The sequence below is a fragment of the Takifugu rubripes genome, chromosome 8, assembly GCF_901000725.2.
Source record: "Takifugu rubripes chromosome 8, fTakRub1.2, whole genome shotgun sequence".
Taxonomy (NCBI): domain Eukaryota; kingdom Metazoa; phylum Chordata; class Actinopteri; order Tetraodontiformes; family Tetraodontidae; genus Takifugu; species Takifugu rubripes.
In genome coordinates this window covers 16196014-16216157 of record NC_042292.1, presented here as the reverse complement: position 1 = coordinate 16216157, position 20144 = coordinate 16196014, and the positions used below count along the sequence as shown (strand labels likewise).

At 52.6% G+C, this 20144-nt stretch overlaps 1 protein-coding gene across 2 annotated transcripts in view; it reads left to right on the top strand.

The window, feature by feature from the left end:
- LOC101061461 (pyruvate carboxylase, mitochondrial) overlaps positions 1 to 20144 on the top strand; it is a 129135-nt gene that overhangs the window by 93573 nt on the left and 15418 nt on the right. For both annotated transcript variants that reach the window (XM_029839836.1, XM_029839837.1), the window contains exons 13-16: positions 11446 to 11590; positions 12174 to 12263; positions 16629 to 16850; positions 19860 to 20016. In XM_029839836.1, the coding sequence (XP_029695696.1) occupies positions 11446 to 11590; positions 12174 to 12263; positions 16629 to 16850; positions 19860 to 20016 (614 nt within the window). The remainder of the gene's footprint in view (positions 1 to 11445; positions 11591 to 12173; positions 12264 to 16628; positions 16851 to 19859; positions 20017 to 20144) is intronic.

Genomic DNA, 20144 nt, shown 5'->3' with positions numbered 1-20144 from the left:
AGATGTTAGAAGGCTTTTTTTCCCTTCTTTTTTTTTTTTTTAGCAATTATCCAGCTAACTTGTTAATCCCAGTTAGCATCTATCACTCCCCTTCCTCTAATCCCCCTCCCAGTTCCCATTCCCCAAAACCATCTCTGGGCCCGGCTCCAGCGGCTTCCTCTGATCAGCCTGCTCATCAGGTGCCTGCTGTGGTTAAGCAGCCAGTCAACAGTTCTCTCGTCTCCTTTCATCCATCTCAGGAGTCTCTTTTCACCCCCTTTTTTTTGTTTTTTAATCCTCTCCCTGGGTTTAGCATTTCCAGCCCTGCTCGCGGGTCTAAATATTAATGCGGTCGATTCATCGAGCAGCCCGTTTAAGGAGCCAGTCGAGCTACGCTAACGACTCGGTCGGACCGTTCCATCGGACTTCTGCCTCTGCCCGCGCGGGAACGAGTCAATTTATTGACCATTTTTGGTTGATTACTTGAGATTGAATTAACCTTTCTTGCTAATTAGCATTAGCTATGTTCGGAGGTGGGCTGTAACAGCCCGACCTTTCATAGCTGAGTGTTCTGCTGGCGCCCCGTCCGCCACCCCTCCCTCTCCGGCACCGCGTGCTTTCCCTCCCAGACATTATAGGTCCGTCCCCGTCCCCTTCCCCTCTCATCCTCAGCCTCTCAAGTGTCATCACTTAGCTTTTCATTTTTCATCACCGGCTCTCTCCTCGGAGTGTCGGTCCCCATCAGAGTCAGTCAGTCTTGTAATTACTCCTCTTCATCACACGATGATTCTCTGCCCCTCCATCATCACCTTCCTCGGTTGACAGTGGCCTGCTGTTTCATTTGTTTCACTCTTCTTTCTCGGCGCCGTCCATCATTTGTTTCTCCGGCCGTTTATCTGCCGCATCCTGACGTGGCTCTCTTGTTTGGGGGGCGTTCGAATCACTTCTGGCCTTGATCGAAAGCTCAAAGGCTCCATCATCCCGCCTCTGTTTTGATGTCTTCTTTGATGCCATCATCTCCAGGCTCCGCCCTCATCTGAGGGGAAGTCGATATAGCCCAACAATGTAATCACTCGGTCTCTGTCGAGCCTTGATTGCTCGTTAAGCCCCTCCCCCTACGGCGAGTTGCTGCCACATTAGCGCAACCTCACAACAACTGTAGTTGCTCTGCCAGTGCCGGCAGTTTCCCACCATCCCTTCATCCACTTCCCAGTCCGTTTTGGCAACAGCGAGCTTCCCATCTGCTCGCCGCCCCTCAGAAATGGCAGCCCACCCTGGCTAGCGGCGGGCCACGGCGGGCGCTAACGAAGCAGTTGTGATTATTCGGCCCTGATTGGGTGGTCTGGCCCAGGTGAGGCTCACCTGCTCAGCAGTCCTCGCCGCTATCGTCACTCGCAGGAGCGGAGTCAATTACAGAAGTACCGTTTGGTTCACGGATATCCGAAGGCCTTTTTGTTGGACTTGAAAAGGTTGTGTCTAGAGTTAGCATCGCCCTTCACAAAGAGACCCAAAACTGCCGTAAACGGTGAGCAGAGCAGGAAATGAGCCCTGCTCCGGTTATTAAACGCGCTCCCTCTTCATAAAACCGGTTGACACGTGCTTCTATTGTTTTACGCACAATCTGTGTTGTTCAACGTTCCTTTCTGAGCTGGTAATTGGCACGAAGACGCCGGCGGCCGTCTCCAAATACGTCTTTAATGGTAAAACCGGTCTTTTTAATTGGGGGATAATAGAAGGTAACACAACAAGAAGCATCTGTCATTTCTAATTCTGTCCTTCCTGCTCTATTTTTGCCTCTTTGCAAACGTTTTAATATCATCTCGTCAGTCGGGGGTTAGATCCAACATCTTATCTCATTTACTCATCAATCCGTCAATCCTTCAGAGAGTTTTCCTCTGTCATGTCTTGAAAGATTCTATCATCCGCAGCTCTTCCTCATCCCTCCATTGTTCCCCACCTCCCTCCCTCCCTCCCTCTGCTGCCATAAGCCGTTCATCATTGCACCTTTTCTGCTTTAATCTACCCTTTTTCTGCCTTTTCTCCATTCGTCCTTTCTATCTGCTGCCCTTGGAGGAAGGAAGGAACTCAACACTTTAGTGACCTCTTGACCCCTGGCTCCAACCAAACCGAGTAGATTTACTCTAGTAATCCGGTTAGCTCCCTGGATAAATGCCTTTATCATCAAAGCAGCGTTGCTTGGATTCGTAGTTTACACAAATGAAATGAAAATTGACCAATAAAATGGCCCCTCATCTCTGGTCCCGCCCTCCCTCCCTCCCTCCCTCCCCAGTACGCCCAGTCAGTCAGAGCTCCAACACCGAGGACCCTCCATCACTCACACCTGCCAGGTGAGATGACAGAAGGTGAGGTGATGCAAGCTGAAACACAGCTGTGAGTAATCTGATAGGAGGGAGGGAGGAGAAGAGAGAGGGATGAGGAGAGAGGAGGGATGAGGAGAGGGGGAGAGGAGGGATGAGGAGAGGAGAAGAGAGAGAGGGATGAGGAGAGGAGGGGGAGGGAGGAGAGGGAGAGAGGGAGGGGAGAGAGAGAGGGAGGGGAGAGAGGGAGGGGGAGAGAGGAGGGAGGAGAGGGGAGGGAGGGAGGCGGAGAGGGGAGGGAGGGATGAAGAGAGGGAGGGAGGGAGGAGGAGAGAGGAGGGATGAGGAGAGGGGGAGAGAGGAGGGATGAGGAGAGGAGAAGAGAGGGAGGGAGGAGGAGAGAGATTCCAACATGGCAGCAGTCTGCAGAATAAAGGAGTGATAGATTAAAGCCGAAGGAACACACTCATGTGAGTAGCGTGGGAGACTTTGTGTGTGTGTGTGTGTGTGTGTGTGTGTGTAGGTCGTGTTTGTTGTTATGAATGCACATCTGTTCATTATTTATAGACCAGGGGTGATGGTGGTGGTGGGGGGGGGCATGCAGCGTTCCCGCTCCAGCCAGTGCTGCCGTTCACTGCATTGATGTGAGAAATGATTCTGCAGCAGGAAGACGAACCACCCTCACCCCCCCCCCCCCCTCCCCCCGTGATGTGCTTCAGGTGTGCGGACGTTACCTTTTCCGTCTGTGCGGCTCTATAATCCGAATTAGCTCCACATGTTATCCTTCTTTGTGCACGTGTGTTTGGCACCGACCCCCCCCACCCTCGGGTGGCAGGCCAGCGGGGGGGTAGAGGTGGAGGGGCAGCTGTGTGCGCCACTAATACCTGTGCTGCTCCGCGCTACACACCCCTGCACGCATCAGGAGGACTTTTATCAGCAGGTATCAGCAGAAACTTCCGTCCCACAGTATCCTCTCAGGGCCCGGAGATGAACAAAACCTGGAAAATCCCCAATTACAAGCTCGATCCCGGCGGTATTCCCAAACAGAGATGTCACTTTAAGGAAAAATCCACGAATCCACTTTTCTGGAAATCCTGTTTCTGGTGTTGCGGCGCGATCCCCTCGGGGCTGTATTTAACTTCTTGGGAGCAGTTCACGTGAGAATAAAGATCCAGGAGTTTGCGGCGGTCTTCACGCCCCCCCCCCCCCCCCCCCCCCCCCCCCCCACGCACACACACACACACACGTGTCGTGTCTCCTAAGACGCGCTCACGCTCTCATCGCCCGTCCAGGGTGTGTCGCAGGACCTCTCCGTGCTCTCCGCTTTGGGGAAATGTCTTTGGAAGAGTTGCTGGATGACCTTGAAGGTGCAGAGGAGGTGGTGCTGGGGAGACGGAGGGGAGCCAGCGACCTGGAGAAGACGGGAGAAGAGGGAATGATGCTCACATCTGTGCACGTGCGCTCACTCCATTAACTCCATTATCACTTTTTTTTGCCCCCCCCCCCCCCCCTTCCGCCCCTTTATTTTTCCACCCAGCCTCACTTGTCCATCAGAGGTGATCAATATTCTCCGAAGCTGCACGGGCGACTCTTTCATACGTGCGTGCTCCTCGCTATGCGCACGCACGGCAGGCGCCGCGTTCGTGTGTGTGTGTGTGCGTGCGTGTGTGTGTGTGTGCGTGCGTGCTGCCCAACGCGCCGCTCGCATCCACAAAAGTAGCGGCGCAGTGACACTCCCGCATGCACGCACACACCGGGACAACTGGGCTATTGATCAGCCCCTGAATGTCAGGCGGCTCAGCCCCCCCCACCCCCCCACCCCCCAGCCGCCGCCTGCCAGTCAAACGGGGAAAGCTGACACCTTGAAGGAGACGATCTCTTTATCTCGCCCCGACGCCGTGCGCTCGCTGCGTCTCTTCGGAAGTGTTTTCGTTAGCGCAGCGGCTGGCTTATTTTAGGCACTTTCTCCCCCCCCCGTCCCCCTCCTTCCTGATTAAATTCCATCCTTCTTCCCTCTTAATTCTCCTCCCCTGGCACTGACTTTACGGACGCCCGCGGTCCTGAATGCCTCTTGTCCGTCTCTACCTTCGTTCCCTCCCTTTTTGTGCCCTTCGCTGAGTGAAAAGACGGAGTTACTCACCTGGATTCCGTGATTTTTGTCCTGGATAACTCCACAGAAACCTCCACATCTCACTCTCTCCGCAGCTTCTCCGTGTCAGCTCGGTGGAAAAACACCCATCTCTCTCTCCCTCTCTCTCCCTCCCCTCTCTACTCTCTCTCTCTCCCTCTCTCTCCCTCCCTCTCTCTCTCTCTCCCTCTCTCTCTCTCCCCTCCTCTCTCTCCCCTCTCCACTCTCTCTCCTCTCTCTCCCCTCTCTTTCTCCTCTCTCTCCCCTCCTCCTCTCTCTCCTCTCTCTCCCCTCCTCTCTCTCCTCTCTCCCCTCTCTCTTTCTCCCTCCCTCGCTCGGTCTCGACAGCTGCGGCGCTCTGTCTGCCTCCTCTGTCGCCTCCCAAAGACTACAGCCTGATTGAATTTTAAGTCATGTTAATCCACAGAACAGGTACTGAATGAAGGAGGGGACATGGCGGGGGGGAGGGACGGAGGAGGAAAAATGGCGTAAGCTGGTTTATATTTTTAGAAAGCTCTTCTTCAGGATGCCTCTGCTGAGGCTCTAAACATCCGGATCTCTGCGGTTCTGTACAATCCCCTCTTTCTGGCTTACTCGTGTCCTTATCTGGTGGAGAGGAGCGTGTGATTCCCGAGAGCGGAGTGTGATCCGTCTCTGCTAGCTTCCGCCGAGAGTGTGTGTGTGTGAGGATGGAGAAATGAAGACGAGTAGCAGGAGAGGGGAAGGGAGGAGTGTGAGATGCTGAAGGAAGGGGAGGGAAAAGGAAGCAGGAGAACGTTTTAATTCTCATTTGATGGTGCTGATTGTGAAACTTTGGTCCACCTTAAATGGACCGGAGTTCTTTTCCTCAGGGTTCTGCGTCGTTTGAGCAGGTCTGAAAGGTCATCCAGACCTGGGTTCACACCAGGGAACGCCACTTCCTGCTGCTTCCTAACAGGAAGTCACCTAACAGGAAGTCACCTAACCTGCCCTGACTTCATAACTTTTTGGAGGCAAGAACGGGAAGAAAATGTCTCTGGATCAAAGCGTTGTGACTCGCAGTGTTTGTATTATTTACTTTCTCCAACCATCTTGTTGCTCCGACGCTGATAGAGGGATGAAAGAGAGTCAAGGGGGAGGAGATAAGCCAGGCTCTCCGTGGCTTCGAGCAACTCCTGGTCCGGAAGCGTAGATGGGGTCTAGCGAAGCAGGACGATTAAGATGCGCGTGACGGAACGAGAGGGGAGGTAGAGGAGAGGCTGAGGGAGATAAGAGTTGGGAATGGAAGGACGGAAGGAGCGGAGCTGATAGGACTTCAGACGCTGGTTGAGCATGTTTTCCCCCTCCGACGCGCTGGACCCACGGTCCCACGCCGACAGAGGGGAACCTGCCACATGTGGCGGCATCATGTGATCCCGATCCGGTTTCTTTTGGCTGGATGCATTGATCTGCATGGTCAGACCTCCCTCGCTGCGAGGTCCAGCCATTCGATCCCCCTGCTCGGCTTTACGGCTGGTTGAGTCATAAATAATCAAACCTCGCCTGCTTTAGTAACCCGTCCGACCCGGTGACCTTGTAAATCAACTGATAGAGAATCAGGAGGAACATCTCATGACGGGCTGGCTGTTTGTGTTGCGTTGGTATTCCAGGAAAACCCCACTAACCTTTTAGATTTCCTACTTTTTGCACGTTAGGTTTATTCCGGTCTTTATTTCCTGCCTCTCCAGTTGAGATGGTCCCAGTGAACTGAACCCGGTGGAGAGGTTGCACCTTCTTTGCCCCCACGGTACCTAAATTGGAAGGCTGGCTGACACCTTCAGTCCTTCAGAGTTTAGAGTTCACTACTGCGCCCCCTGCTGGCCCCCGGCAGGTGTGCGTAAACGGTTAAAGAAGCCTTTCCCTCTCTCTCCATCCCACAATAATTTCCTTTGGCCTCTGAACGCAGCACGCAGTCAGCGGACGAGCCGCAAAGGTGGGAACAAGCGGCGCGTGATGGGCCATACGTGATCGACGCCGTAATGTGGCACAAATCACAACACGCTGCCGTGAGGCACACGTGCACGGCAGCAGAGTCGGAGGTAAATGGCGCGGCGGTCCAGATCGAAGGCCAGACCCCCCCCTCTACTTGTCTCTATCAACTCTTAATGAGACCCAGGGACACGCAGGCACACACACTCACGCACGGCCACGCCTCCAAATTTCACAGGTTCTCGTTACCGGGGTGACTCGGGCCTTTACATGAGCGAGTCACGTTTCAGACCGATGAAGGAGGCGGCGGTAAAGCATCGCGCGTGCCGCTGCGGCGCCGTTGACGCTGGCGTGCAGCGGGTCATCGTCCAAATGAAGCGGCGGCGAATGAGCTTTTTAGTCTGTCGACTGTTCCCTGGGAGCAATCGCTCGCCGTTATTTCTGCAGAAACGCACAGCAACGGCGGCCTGGGTTATTTAGGCCCCCGCTATGAAATCTGCAATAACGGTTTTGATTTTTTTTTTTTTTCCAAATCTTCTCAAACAAACGAGAGATCTGATGTAGCCACGGCAACGGGTCGGGCTAGACGGACCAGTCTAATTTGATCGTTCTGAGTGAATTATTCAGGCGGGGAGGGGGAACAGCTTTTTGTCAGTCAGACGGCTGAAACAAGGCAACCGCAGACGTCGCATCGCTCTCAGGATGTTTACGCAGACATTATTGCATCGGGGTGGGGGGGGACCCTCCACCTCCACCTCCCAACACGCCCTCTCGCCGTGGGACATTTGGACTCAAACGTCGGTAAAACCTGCCTCCAGATCAGGTGTTGTAGATTAGCCAGAGCGGCGGCGCCGACGACGCTGGCTCGCCTAAATGGGAAGGGAGGCCGTGTTTCACCTGTACTCTACCGAGACTCACAAAAGGCTTTTGTGAGGCGCCGCCGTGCGCGAGAGCTATTTCCAGCCCCCGCACGCTGAAGACGTGCAGCAGGAGGAGGCGAGCACCCCGATAAACTGCTGTTAAAGGGGGGGGAAACGTCTAAATAGTGAGGAAATCACACGGCCACAACAGCAAAATGAAAAGGAAATGGCATGAATAATGCATGACGCCGTGCACGGAGAGGATCCTGGCAGTTATAGCACGTCGTGTAAATATATGGCAGCTATTAGTCACTTGGTGTTCAGGGCTCCCCCTCCCTTGTCTTTGAAAGTAGAGGTGGTGGATGTTTTGGGATGAAAGGTGCCACACTCAGCCATAAAAGAGGGCAGTGGGATTAAAGGCAAGTGTTGACTCAACTCTTCTATTCTACTTTATGGCGTCTGGCTATATTTGCCCGTTTATTAGCGCACAAGAGGCGGTGAATCACCTGTGAGGAGATGCAGATGAATGGGAAGGAAGTAGATCCAGCTTTTTGCACCAAAACGCACCGGGGCTCCCAAGTGGAGGAAAACGCACGTGTGTGTGTGTGTGTGTGTGTGTGTGATGGAAGCGTTAGATGGGAGATGGGATGGGCGTGGACGGCGGCGTTGGCTGGAGGACACGGCGCAGAGGTGGCGGGCGCTTCCCGTGTGATCCGCAGGGAGATTGATGAGCTTTATCTCGTTGAGGTCTCGCCGTTATCATTAACTCGATTATCCGCTCTGGGGGGGGGGGGGGTCACATTCTTGGAGTAGTGTCACCTCAAAGCAGAAAGGATGAGGTGTGCGAGCGTTGCTAATCAGACAAAAGGCTGATCTAGATTTAGTTTCATTATTTCTCTATTTGGATAAACTCTGGGCGTGGGAATGATATCAGACAGCCCTAAATTGAGTTTTAAAGCAGGGACACCTTCGTTTTTAAAGGTAGCAGCGTCTCGTACTTGAAATACCGCTGCATTTAATCAACGTCGCGGAGCCGCTCAGTTTTAGATAATCGAGCCAGTTTTGCTTTGATGGATTCCTGTGATCAGTGGAGGCAATTTGTCGCAGATAATTTGTGGAGATGTTTACACGAGGAACACTTGGCCGTCCTCTCACCTCCACTAAACATCACTTTAAATCATTGTTTTAACTTTTAGGCTAATTTAAAAAGCACGCAACACTGCTTTGGCATTTGTTGCGCTTTTATCCTCCAATTTTATTATCCGACAGAAGGCGGGAACGTGTTTTATGGCGCGTGGACGCTGCGCTACCAAGATGTGAACTCTTCTCTGGGAGTGGCGTTTCTCATCAACCCAAACTCCATATCTGAACACGCCGGAAGGAGAGGCTGCGTTAGCGTGGAAGAGGACGGGGACGCAGCAGAATCGGCCGTCAGATAATCATGAAAGCGCTTCAGTGCTTCTCCAGGGCGTCCCGGAGTTTGACAGAATTCCACAATCTTATCTGTGAGGATGTTTCCCCGGCGTGTAGATCCGCTCCGAGCTTCCGCCGCCCCTGCAGGGCGGCTGGGATTGAGACCTTTCACGACACCTCTAAATCTTCCCGTCCTGAAGTGAAGCGTAAATACGGCCTCGCCGTTCGTGTCGAACCTCTTCCCGCGACGCACTTAGGCAGCTGTTCCCATTAGCGTGAAATGTAGCAGTTTTATTTTTCTGAGTAATGAAACCTGGCATCCTGAGCCAGATGTCGGGGCCCTGATCCGTTAATTGCGGGCGTTAAAATGGCGGGAGGAGGAGGAGGGTGTAGTTCATGGCTATAAACGTCGGATCAGATTGGAGATACTCGTCTGGATGGATATTGCCACATAAACATCTGCGTAAATCTGAATGCATTGTTGTCGTGTGTTTATATTGCTCCCTGCACGTGCACGTGCCGCTATTCAACTGCTAATCTCCGAGGGAGCGTGTGACACGGGAAGGGGGGGGGGTAGATGGAGGCCAGGTGTCTAGCCAAGCAGTCCCACACATGCCTCTATAATGGAGTTTATCTTATTAGCTTAGCTTTGTGGGTTACTCTTCCTCCACAGATTATGTTTACACAGTTGCACACAAATTCTGCTGAGAGAATTTGCTGTTGGGCTCAACAAACCCGGCGCTGATCCATTAATCTGGCTTCACCAAGCCGCCCCTGCTCTCTACAAGATCACACAAGATCTGGTGGATCCTGCTTCATCCGCTCTGCAGCACGTTAGCCATGTTAGCACGCCGGGCGACCTGGACGGTACAAAGCTTTTCCACGCGACGGCAGGTTGTGTGAGATGATGGTCTGCCCTGCGCCATGGCAACGGCATCAGCTATCATCTGCTGGTGTGAATGGAACCAATATTCAGAACCAAACTGTTGGTGCTGTGGGATTTAGGAAGAGAGAAGTGATGATGGGGGCTCACGGACGTGGATCGACCGCGCGGCGTCCAGTTGGCGCCCAGACGGACTCGTGCCTGACTGGGATTATCAGGACCAGCTGAGTCTTCGCACCCGTTGATTGAGTGTTGATTAGAAACTTGAGGCTTCCAAACTCAAACCCGTCTCTCTGCTGCTTGTCAATATTCAACCGGCAGAATTCTAAATTCTTGCCTCATTTACCAGGACAGAAACTTCTCCTTTCTTCTCCCAACACGTCCCAGATCATTATTCTCTCTTTATTTGGCCGACGGCTGACAATTCCGGCTGTCGCTGTGAGGCAGAAAGGCCCAATTTATGCAGGATTATGCAGGGCTTTTGGCCCGTGTTGAGGTTCTTTACCCTGTTTTCTTAACTTGGAGAACAGAAGAAAGACGTGTGTCTGTGTGAACAGCAGCCAGACGTCTTCAGAGTAGAGGTGACTCACTCAGGACGCCGGGACTCACCTCCACCAGAGACCTGCAGCGGAATCAGAAGTGATCACCAGGAGCATTGGCTGCAGAGTGTGTGGGACTTTGCACATCGTTAGGACGCCACAGGAAGTGTGTGTTCTTCGCGTGCGTGTGTGTGAGACAGGTGCGGGGCTCTTGCCAGCCAGGTTCCATCTGTTATTTTCAATTTCATAGCAGCCGTCAGACTTATTGTGACTTTTATTTGTGCTTTTTGCTCCTCGTGCAACCCTGTTACACCTGGCGGCACTATGAGCTCTATAAAGGTGCCCTTTTAGATGGCGCCCGCGCCTTTAAAGACGTGATTTCTGGGACTTTAGATGGAGAACACGCAGCGGCGTGGACTCCAGCTTTTGTCAGGGTCAAAGACAACGGCGTTACTGTGCTGCCATCCAGACGCTCGTCTTCTTCAGGTCCAAGGATCGGCAGGAGGCGTGCCAACGTCATGTTCTGGCCCGTATTATTGCCCATAAACCACATCATCGATATATCGGAGTGCAACCTTTCAAAAGCCTCAAACTTCTGTCCCTCGTGAGTGTTTTCAAGAATTTAAATTTCCTAAAATGAATAAAACAAAACAAATAAAATGGACTCCAGGTCTGTTAGCAAAAATTTGCATTTCAATAAAAGCCGCAGCAAAAACAATAAAATAGACACCGTCTCAGGTAGGAATAAAAATATAAAGCTGCACAACTGAAGCAGGAAATAAAATAGCTCTTTGTCAGTCACACCTCTGCAGCATTCCTCAGAATGGTGGATATTTGACCTCTACTGAAGGTCGGCGCTCGCTCGCTCGGAGGGTTCATTCCGTTCATTCTTCCTGGGAACAAGCCTGTCGCAGGTATATCAGTGGAGCGCTGCTGCGTCTCTGACGACTGTAACTCGCTCCCTTTGTTGAGTTCATCACGTTTGCACATGTATGACGGCAGTGGGGGGGGGGGGTGTATGTGCTTCCACTTGACTCTACAATGGTGGAAAATGGACACGGTAGGACGTGTGTTGGCCGGGAAACGGCTTGATTGCAGCAACACCGGCGTCGTTGAGCATGAGATCACGGCCATACTGATATTATTGTGTTTTAATTGTTCCCTCACATCTTCAGCCACCTTTTGCACAGCGTGGCCCTCGTGGACGTTCTGCACACGTTAATGCTCGGCCTCCACTTCAAAACAATAGTAAAATCGTCCAATTAACTCCGATTTGTTTCCTGTTCTCGCTTTAATTGGGTCGACGGCGGTTGCAGCATACGGTGATTTTAATGATGTGTGTGAAATGACAAAACTTTGCACCTCTCTCCACGTGCAGACCAACATCCCGTTCCTGCAGAACGTCCTGTCCAACCACCAGTTCCTCCACTCCACCGTGGACACCCAGTTCATCGACGAGAACCAGGAGCTGTTCAACCTGAAGCCCACCCAGAACCGAGCCCAGAAGCTGCTGCATTACCTGGGTCAGTGCGCATCACGTTGGCAGAGAGCCGTTTATTTGTTGCTCTCCCTTTTAGCCTCTAAATGAGCTTTAAATGAAGAAGAAACCCGCTGCCGGTACCCAAATGCAGCTCTAGCTGTGATTTGTCAGAACGCAACGAGGAAATAATTTGCTCTAAAGGAAGAAACGTAGCGGATCTGTGAGGCTTCTAAAGAAATCAATTACCCTCTCACCAGAAATATGATCTGGGAAACGCAGCAGCAAAATTACAAGACGGGAAGTTAAAGACTGCCAAAGCTGCTGTATACATTTGCGGTCGGAATGGGATTTCATCAGGTGAAGCCCAGCAGACGCTCGGAGGGATATTATTCTAATGTTTACCGCATCTGTGAGTCACCCCGGCCTCCTTCTGAGAGGAAAAGCTGTCGAAGGGGCGAGTAAATGAAACAAACCAGAGAAACTCCAGCCAGGTTGATCAATGCTGCTAGAAATGTGTTGACGCCTGTATCGACTGGAGCCGCCGCCTGAACGCTGCCTGTTTCTAATCCCTCATCCACTTTACAGCATCTGATTTGGTCTCTCCATTTTGACACCTGCTTTTCTAGGTCATGTGATGGTGAACGGACCGACCACGCCCATCCCAGTTAAGGCTAAGCCGTCCTCTACAGACCCTGTCATCCCGCCCGTCACCATGGGTGAGTCCCCAAGGAGGTTCAAGCAAACCCTGGTCAAAAGCTCACATCAACTCAGCTGGAAGATATGTATATATTTATGGATGAAGGTCTTGGCGCCAAATTGCCATAAATGCAGTGATTAGCCCGTTAGCGTATGATTAGCACGCTAAGCTGTGTTCATTGAAACATTTGAATGTGGTCGGTAACCTGACTAAACTTCCCACTACGTCCGTGCAGCTTATGAACCATACATGTCATGGACTGTTACCATAACAACTATATAGTAGAGCGTACTTACTGCATTCATTAACTTTGGAATCATTTAGTGTTTAGTTTCAGAGACGAAGGCTTTCGTTTACCAGTGATCTTGGACACTACAAACTCGTGGATCCGCGGGACAGTTTGTGCAGAAGCCCCCGCCAGATGATAAATGGGCCCCGTGACGGCCTTCCTAAATGATTCCTGTGTGGCGCTCAGGGAGGAAAAGGCTCCGATGTGCTGCGGGGCAGGGGGGGGGGGTCCGAGGTTGGGGAAGGCACCCCTGGAGTCACACAGTAAAGTCCTGTGGCCAAACTGGGCTCTTTATGCAGCTTGTTAAGCCTGTTAGAGCGTCAGCAGTGGAGCTGTGGGACTCTTTCCCCTACACTAGCTTCCCAGTGAGTTTTCCAAATGCACTATGAGGGTGGAATATTAAAAAGGTCCATTTCCTGTTGCTATCAGATGCGCTGTTCAGAAAACGTTGACGTCGTTGGTGTCGCCGCCTCTCCGAGACGTCTAATTTTGGAACGTACCAGCAGGAATTTAAGCAGCTGCTTCTTTCTGACAGCAGCAAAACATTCAGCCATCATCAATCTGACATGTTTATCAGCGCCGCGCGCCGCCTCGGCGCGCTCCCCGGCATGCCCGGCAAAACACGGATTCATCACAAAATGGCGTGAATAATATGAATGACAATCAGGCACCGCTAATCAAATCTGATATCAAAAAGCGAGGAGGTGGGGGGAGCGGAGCGGGACAGGGCTGCGGAGCTGCTGTGGAAGCCTGGATGGTGGTTTCCCCCCTGCTGGGTGCACAGGTGCCTCTCGGAGCGCCGGCCGCTCCCGAGGCCGCTGCTGCAGCAGCACACGCGGCGCGTACCTAAAGCCTAGTAATGAGATTTGTAATGTGCTTATATCCTTACTTTCATTCAGGGAAGGGATTGAGATGAGGGAGGGATTAGGCCTGTATTATCACACCCTGGGGGGAGGGCCGGGGGGGTTATTAAAGGAGAGAGGCCCGGGCCACCAACTAATCCCCATATATTCGAAACGGACAGGTGGACGCAGGCGCTGCGATGTATACGTAATGGGCAGAACTTTAGGGAGCGGAAATCTGGTTATGATCTAAATATGTTGCCAAATGTCCCTTTAAATGGGCGCGCGAGCGTCAATGACGCATCTCAGAGCTTCAGCGGTCTCCGAGGTTCCTGTCCAAAAGGCAACGCCACCTCCCACCGCCGCCACGTGAGCTCAGCTGTAAAAAAAAAAAAAAAAAAAAAAAGCTTCTCCGGGGACTGTTTCCATCACCCTTTCCATGTCCCGTGCCAGCATAAAGTGGGTTATCCTGTAAGAGCTGCAGCATCGTGACCCACATACGGCTAATTTCAGGTGGACGACCATCTTGAAGACCAATTTCTGCCTCTAAAATCTCCTGCGATGTCAGAATCCTGCTGTTTCATGGATGCTGTAGGAGCCCAGCTTTGTTCCATTTTTCTGGATTTGTTGTAATAGAGGCCATCTAGAGGTTAATCACAGAGAGTCTCTGAGCTAGCTTAAAAGGAACGATAAATCACTTCCTTTATGCCCTGAAATGGAGGAGAACCTTGTCCGCATTCGTCTCTTAATCCAAACGTCTCCCAGCCTTTATACGGGAGCGTCGGTGATCGACTGTCGTTGCACAGCTCTGTTTAACACAGCGCTAATTAGGAGTCTGCTCAGGATCAACAAAGATGGAGGTGGTGGGCAACCTTCTCTGGAGGCAGGCGTCACCTCAGCAGACAGACAAGACAAGCTGTTATTACCCAATTTGTCTCCCTACGCAAATCGTACATCAAGAACCGAGCTGGGAGCTTCGCCGCTCGCTGCATCCAGTCGCATTAGCTGGCGCTGCAGGAGGTGAAATGACAGCGGCGAAAGAGGATAGACGTGAGCCGCAGAAGTGGGTCAGTCGTGAAGTTCGGCGCCCGCCTGGGACTCTCGCCGCCTGGATGCGCGAAAGGCTGCATGCAAATGCGCTCACGCTGTCCTCCAGGAGAGGGACACATGTCGCTGCGGTCCCGCTTCACGTGGCCTCTTATCCGGTTGGAAGTTTGCAGAAGGAATCCAGAGGCCGCTGGAACGTAAATCACGCTCGGCTGCGCGTAGACGGGCGCTTGCTAGCGCGACGCCACGCCGCCGATCCGGCTCACTTAATGCGCCCGCGTGTCGGACTAGCGCACCTGCGTGTGCGCGCGCACGCGTGGGAGGGTGTTCATTTCGCCGGCCTTGGAGACAATTATAGCCGAGATCGTTTGTTTCCAGGGACGAGGTACGGCGATAAAAGGTCGAGGGAGATGGAGGGAGCGAGCGAGCTGCGGCGAGGACGGCACAGCAGGCAGACAGCGTCTGATTAACTGCTCTAATTGATTGATGATTGCACAGGCTGCAGCAAAAAACGGATCCCAGACCTACTTCCCTATTCGTGCTCGTGCTCCTTTAATAGCCAGGAATTAAATGGAAGCGGTGCAGCGACGGGTCGCCTGGAGTTCCGGGGCGAATCTCTGCGGCGGACGCTAACTTGTTAGCCGCTACAAACTGGAAATGCCAGCGCCCGTCTCGGGGGTTGTCCTTGTGAAAGTTTAGCGGCTGGGATGTCGTACCGCCTCAGTCATTAGTTCTTTGAGGGGGGGGGGGCGCTCGTATGTTGCCAACATGTCCAGCTGCCTCCATCCAGCGTTCCTCGGGGAACGCGTCCCACCGCATCCTGGAAACGCTCTAAAAGGATGTTGCTCCGTGTGGTTCACCTGCTTCCTGTTTATCCGTCAGCTTCCATTACCCTCGTGGTATTTTTAGCCACATTTTTTGCTGCCCCAGCTTTGATGTGGGCTTTGATGTGGGCGCAGCACTTGGAGCAGATTAGCCCTCCAAACTTTAGCGCGCCGTGATTTTGTCCTCCTTTGAATGGTTCCGTCCTCACTAATGCTTCAAAGATCCGTCTGGCAGCCCCGGGGGGGCCGTCTGACCTTTCACCTTGAGGCGCTGAGACACTTAAAGCGCTCCACCGCCAACTGATGGAGGCTGCAGAGGACAGAGGACGTTTTAGGGACAATTTTTGTCAGCTGGGTGCTGATGGACGATTTTCACAGCCGCCAATCCCGCGAGAAACAGCCAAGGAGCGGCGCCGAGGACCTTTAAAAGCTTTTATTCCTGCACAAGCTGGACGGTTCTTTGACCCAAACTATCGGCTGCTTCATCTCTGCGAGAGAACTCTGGCGATTAGAGGCTGCGGCGTGGAGGAGGGAAGCGTTTCCACCCGGCGTGTCCTCATCTGTGGGGACACAAACACCACGAAACACAATGTCTTAATCTGCCCGTTGCCACATTTGTGTGTGTTTGTTGCTCCAGTGTGACTGGCATCGGTCTTAATTGGGCCACAGCGCCGGTATCACTGGTATCACCGGTATCGCTGGTATTGCTGGTATCACCGGTATTGCTGGTATCACCGGTATCGCTGATATAACTGGTATCGCCGGTATTGCTGGTATCACCGGTATTGCTGGTATCACCGGTATTGCTGGTATCACCGGTATCGCTGGTATCACCGGTATCGCTGGTATCACCGGTATTGCTGGTATCACCGGTATCGCTGATATAACTGGTATCACCAGTATCACTTGTATTGCTGGTATCACCGGTATCACCGGTATCGCTGATATAACTGGTATCACCAGTATCGCCGGTATCACCAGTATCGCTGGTATAGTTGGTGTCCTGGAGGTAAAAACAGCCGCTGGTGATGAATCGGACTCATTAGTGGTTCTGGAGTCTGAAAAGCACCGTCCCCGGCGGCGTGGTGGACGTGGCTCTGGTGTTTCACTGAAGAGCAGCTCCTTATTATCCTTAAATAGAAACGCCGTGGTCATACGTGGCCCAGCAGGCGGCACAAATCCATTTTTCAGGAACCAGTGGGCGGCGGGTCTAATAAGTCGGCTGCTGAGCTCGTTCCCGACTTTGATAATTGATCTTCGCCAGCAGACGGCGATTGAAGACCCGACGGTGCGACGTCTGAGTCGAGTGCCGTGCTAGCATGTGAAGCTAACAGAACGTGGCGGTTTCTTCCAGTCTTGACATTTTCCTCCTTTTCTACCAGGCGAGCCTCCGGTGGGATTCCGCGACGTGCTGCTGCGCGACGGCCCCGAGGGATTCGCCAAGGCCGTGCGCGCCCATCAAGGTCTCCTGCTCATGGACACCACCTTCAGGGACGCCCACCAGTCGCTGCTGGCGACCCGAGTCCGGACTCACGACCTGAAGAAGATATCGCCGTTCGTCAGCCATAACTTCAACAACCTCTTCAGCCTGGAGAACTGGGGAGGTAAGCGCATGCTACGCTAGCCCGACACGTGCTACGCTAGCCCGACACATGCTACGCTAGCCCGACACATGCTAGCAGCAACTAGCCCGGCTGCACAGAATATCCGGGGAGGGGCCCAACGATGATGTGGAAGCTGCAGCACTAAATTCTGTTCATCCCGTCGGCTCATTTCCAGCCTCGCTGCAGGTCGGCCTCACGTTGAGCTGATGACTGTGATTAAGTTGCTTTGTTTTTCCACCCTGAAAGCCCATCTCTGCCTCCCACGAGCTGCTCTTCAGCAGGTCTCCTCAATAGCCCGTGATTGCGGCAGCAGACTGAAGAGAGAAATTGATGAATCGGTAGAAATTCCCGCGCCTGGAACGCTCGCGCAGTCGCGTTTAATTGCCTTCAAATTGGACGGATTGAAAACAGGCGCTTTGTAATGCAAGCAGTTAGCAACAAGCCCAATTAGCAACAGCCTTTGATAACGCCGCTGCTTAAAGTGTGATTCCTTCGGACTGTTTCATCTTCTGCTGTTGACACACACCCACAGAGGCTGGTGTGAGGTGTGTCCACCGCAGCCCTCCAGGTTGGAACATTTCATTTAATGCTCCATTATAGCCAAGCACTCGGAGCGATATTGCTTATTTTACGCTGAATGCTTGGAGTAGATCACAAGAACAAATATGAGGAGTAAACACAGGCCTGAAGTGAGAGAGGACTCTGTGCACCATTAGCCTTCAAAGTGGGTTGCTGCTGCCAATCCTTTGTCAGCTTAAATTGCTCCTGGTAACCGGTCACGGCGCTCCACTTAGAAGGAAGCGTTAGGCAACAGAGCGTCCGAGGGAGCCCGGAGCGTCCGGACGCCACCCTGCTCCCGTCTGACTGACCGTTCAAGGTAAATCTGGGAAAAGTTGCATCAAACTCCGCAGGAAGTTGCTGCCATCGGCTGTTTTGAACAGAGCTTTGGTTACACGCCCGCCGCATACTTAAATGTTTAATAGCCTTTATTTGTTTAAAAGCCACCGACAGATTTTGATCTGGCGAGCCCACCGCTGCGCCGCGGCGTCTGACGCAGAGCGGCGGGGCGAGCGTTTAGCTTTAAATCTCCTTTAGGGGACGGGCGGCTCGCAGCGGAGGGGGGCGGCGTCTGCGCCGCGCTGATGAAGAGAACAAACGCGGCGTTTGATCACTTTTTCTTTGGGTTTCATCTGTGCAAAATCAACGGGCGCCCGTGCACGGAGGCCGCTCCCGGGGGCCGCCGCGCCATCCTTTGAGCTGTCATTTGGCTCCAAACTTTGGGATTCCTGAAACTACGAACCGCCTCCCTCGCATTTCAGATGCTAGTTTCCTTCCTTTTTAGGGCCTCCGACTGTACGAAAGTGTTGGTGAATTTAGCCGCTTTAGCCCGCTAACCCCGGGGTCAGGCACACAGCGTTGCAATGATCTAAAGCCAGAAGTAAAATCTGAGCTTATAAGGAGGAAAATGAGGCCAAATTCATTTGCGCAGCAATCAATCTTTCAAATAATGAAACTTGGGATGAACTCGATCCGACAGTCGGGAACAGTCGTCGAACAAGGCCTCTTCTTCTGTCTCTGGGAATCAGATGTGAAGTGACATAAATGCCCCTTTTTAGAGTTTAAATGTAAAAATACTCGCTTCTCCCAGCCTGAAGGCAGAAAAGTGCTCGGTATCACGAAGCCGTCGCTGCTTCTGCTGTGTTTACGTTGTCAAACAGAGTTTCCAGCTTTACAATGATCTGACAAATCTTTGAAATAAACTCCCAGCGTTCCGTCCTCCGCCCTGGAATCGCTCCAACTTGTAGCGATAGAATCGGATTCAGATGTTGGATCTTTGTTGGCTCCGGGGTGAGCAGAGTCGCGGAGTCCTGCTGGAATCCGTTAGCACGCCATTAGCATCTGGACTGAGGAGTAAAACCTTCCCATCCAGGAAACCTGCTCCTGTTCTCCGAGAACCTGGTCGAAGCTGGTCAGGAGTCCCCACAGGTGTCCGTCCCATCTGGTCAGAATGGCACGTGGACGCTCCCCCTGCACCAGGACGTGTCGCCCCGGTGCGAGCATGGTTTTGGATCTGAGAGGAATATTGCTTTCACATGTTTCAGCTGCTTAGAGGCAGAATGAATCATTGAAGAGATTAAGCCTGTGAGGATTAAACCCTCCTGATATAGCGTCGCACCCCCGTCAGGGAAGATGCGTCTGAACTGGGTCACATAATGGAACTATAAGGCTTTATCTAAAGCCGCCGCCTTCGTTGGCGCTTTGGGTTTCAGGGAGGCTGCTGGCGGTAAAGGGAACTACAGGAGGCATAAAAGGTGGCGCCGCCGTAGCTGCTGGCTAAAGGCTCCTTTAAGCTCCTGTTGATGGTGGAAATATATACAAACATCTGACGGGGGGGGGCAAGATGTTGTTATTGGATGGACTCCACAGATGAATCCCTCTCTGATTAGCTGCAGGATGCTAAATGATGCTAATGCGTCGAGCGTCAGCAGCGGCGTTCCTGTGCGAGCGTCCCCTCCTGTGCGAGCGTCCCCTCCTGTGCGAGCGTCCCCTCCTGCGCGAGCGTCCCCTCCTCGTCCCGCCGTAGGACGACTCTGAAAATGAGATTTAAGGGCGGCGGCGTTGGATCAGCAGAAATCCAGCGGAGGCTTCAATATTTGCGGCTGATGTGATAAACGGGTTTGAGCAGCACAAATCTACTGCGCCCAGAGAGGGAAATGAGAGATGCTATCGTAGCGCTGCTGCCCTCTCCCTCCCAATCCCATATATATATTTTCTAAGCGACTTGAGAATGAAATGATGAGAGTGCTGGAATGAACAATGGATGTGCGAGTATCATCAGATATTTGAGTCGGGCTCCGGTCGTGTGTTTTATGCATGTACGCCCGCGATAACTTTGATATATTACTTTTTGAAATTGAGATGGAAGTCGGGGTGATGGATGGGACTGCAGATGACAGCTGACGCAGAATTCCACATCACTCGTGTCTGCATGTGTGTGTGTGTGTTTAGGTGCTACCTTTGATGTGGCCATGCGCTTCCTGTCGGAATGTCCTTGGAAGAGGCTGCAGGAGCTGAGAGCTTTGATCCCAAACGTTCCTTTTCAGATGCTTCTGAGAGGCGCCAACGCCGTCGGCTACACCAACTACCCTGACAATGCTGTGTTTAAGTGAGTCTCACGCACACACACACTCTACATTTTCTACTGTATAAGTGAACTTGCTGCTAGGGTGGGTAATTGTCTGCACGCTAACGTGCGCGCCGTTCGGCCTTTTGTGGTGTCAAATGGCTGTGTGG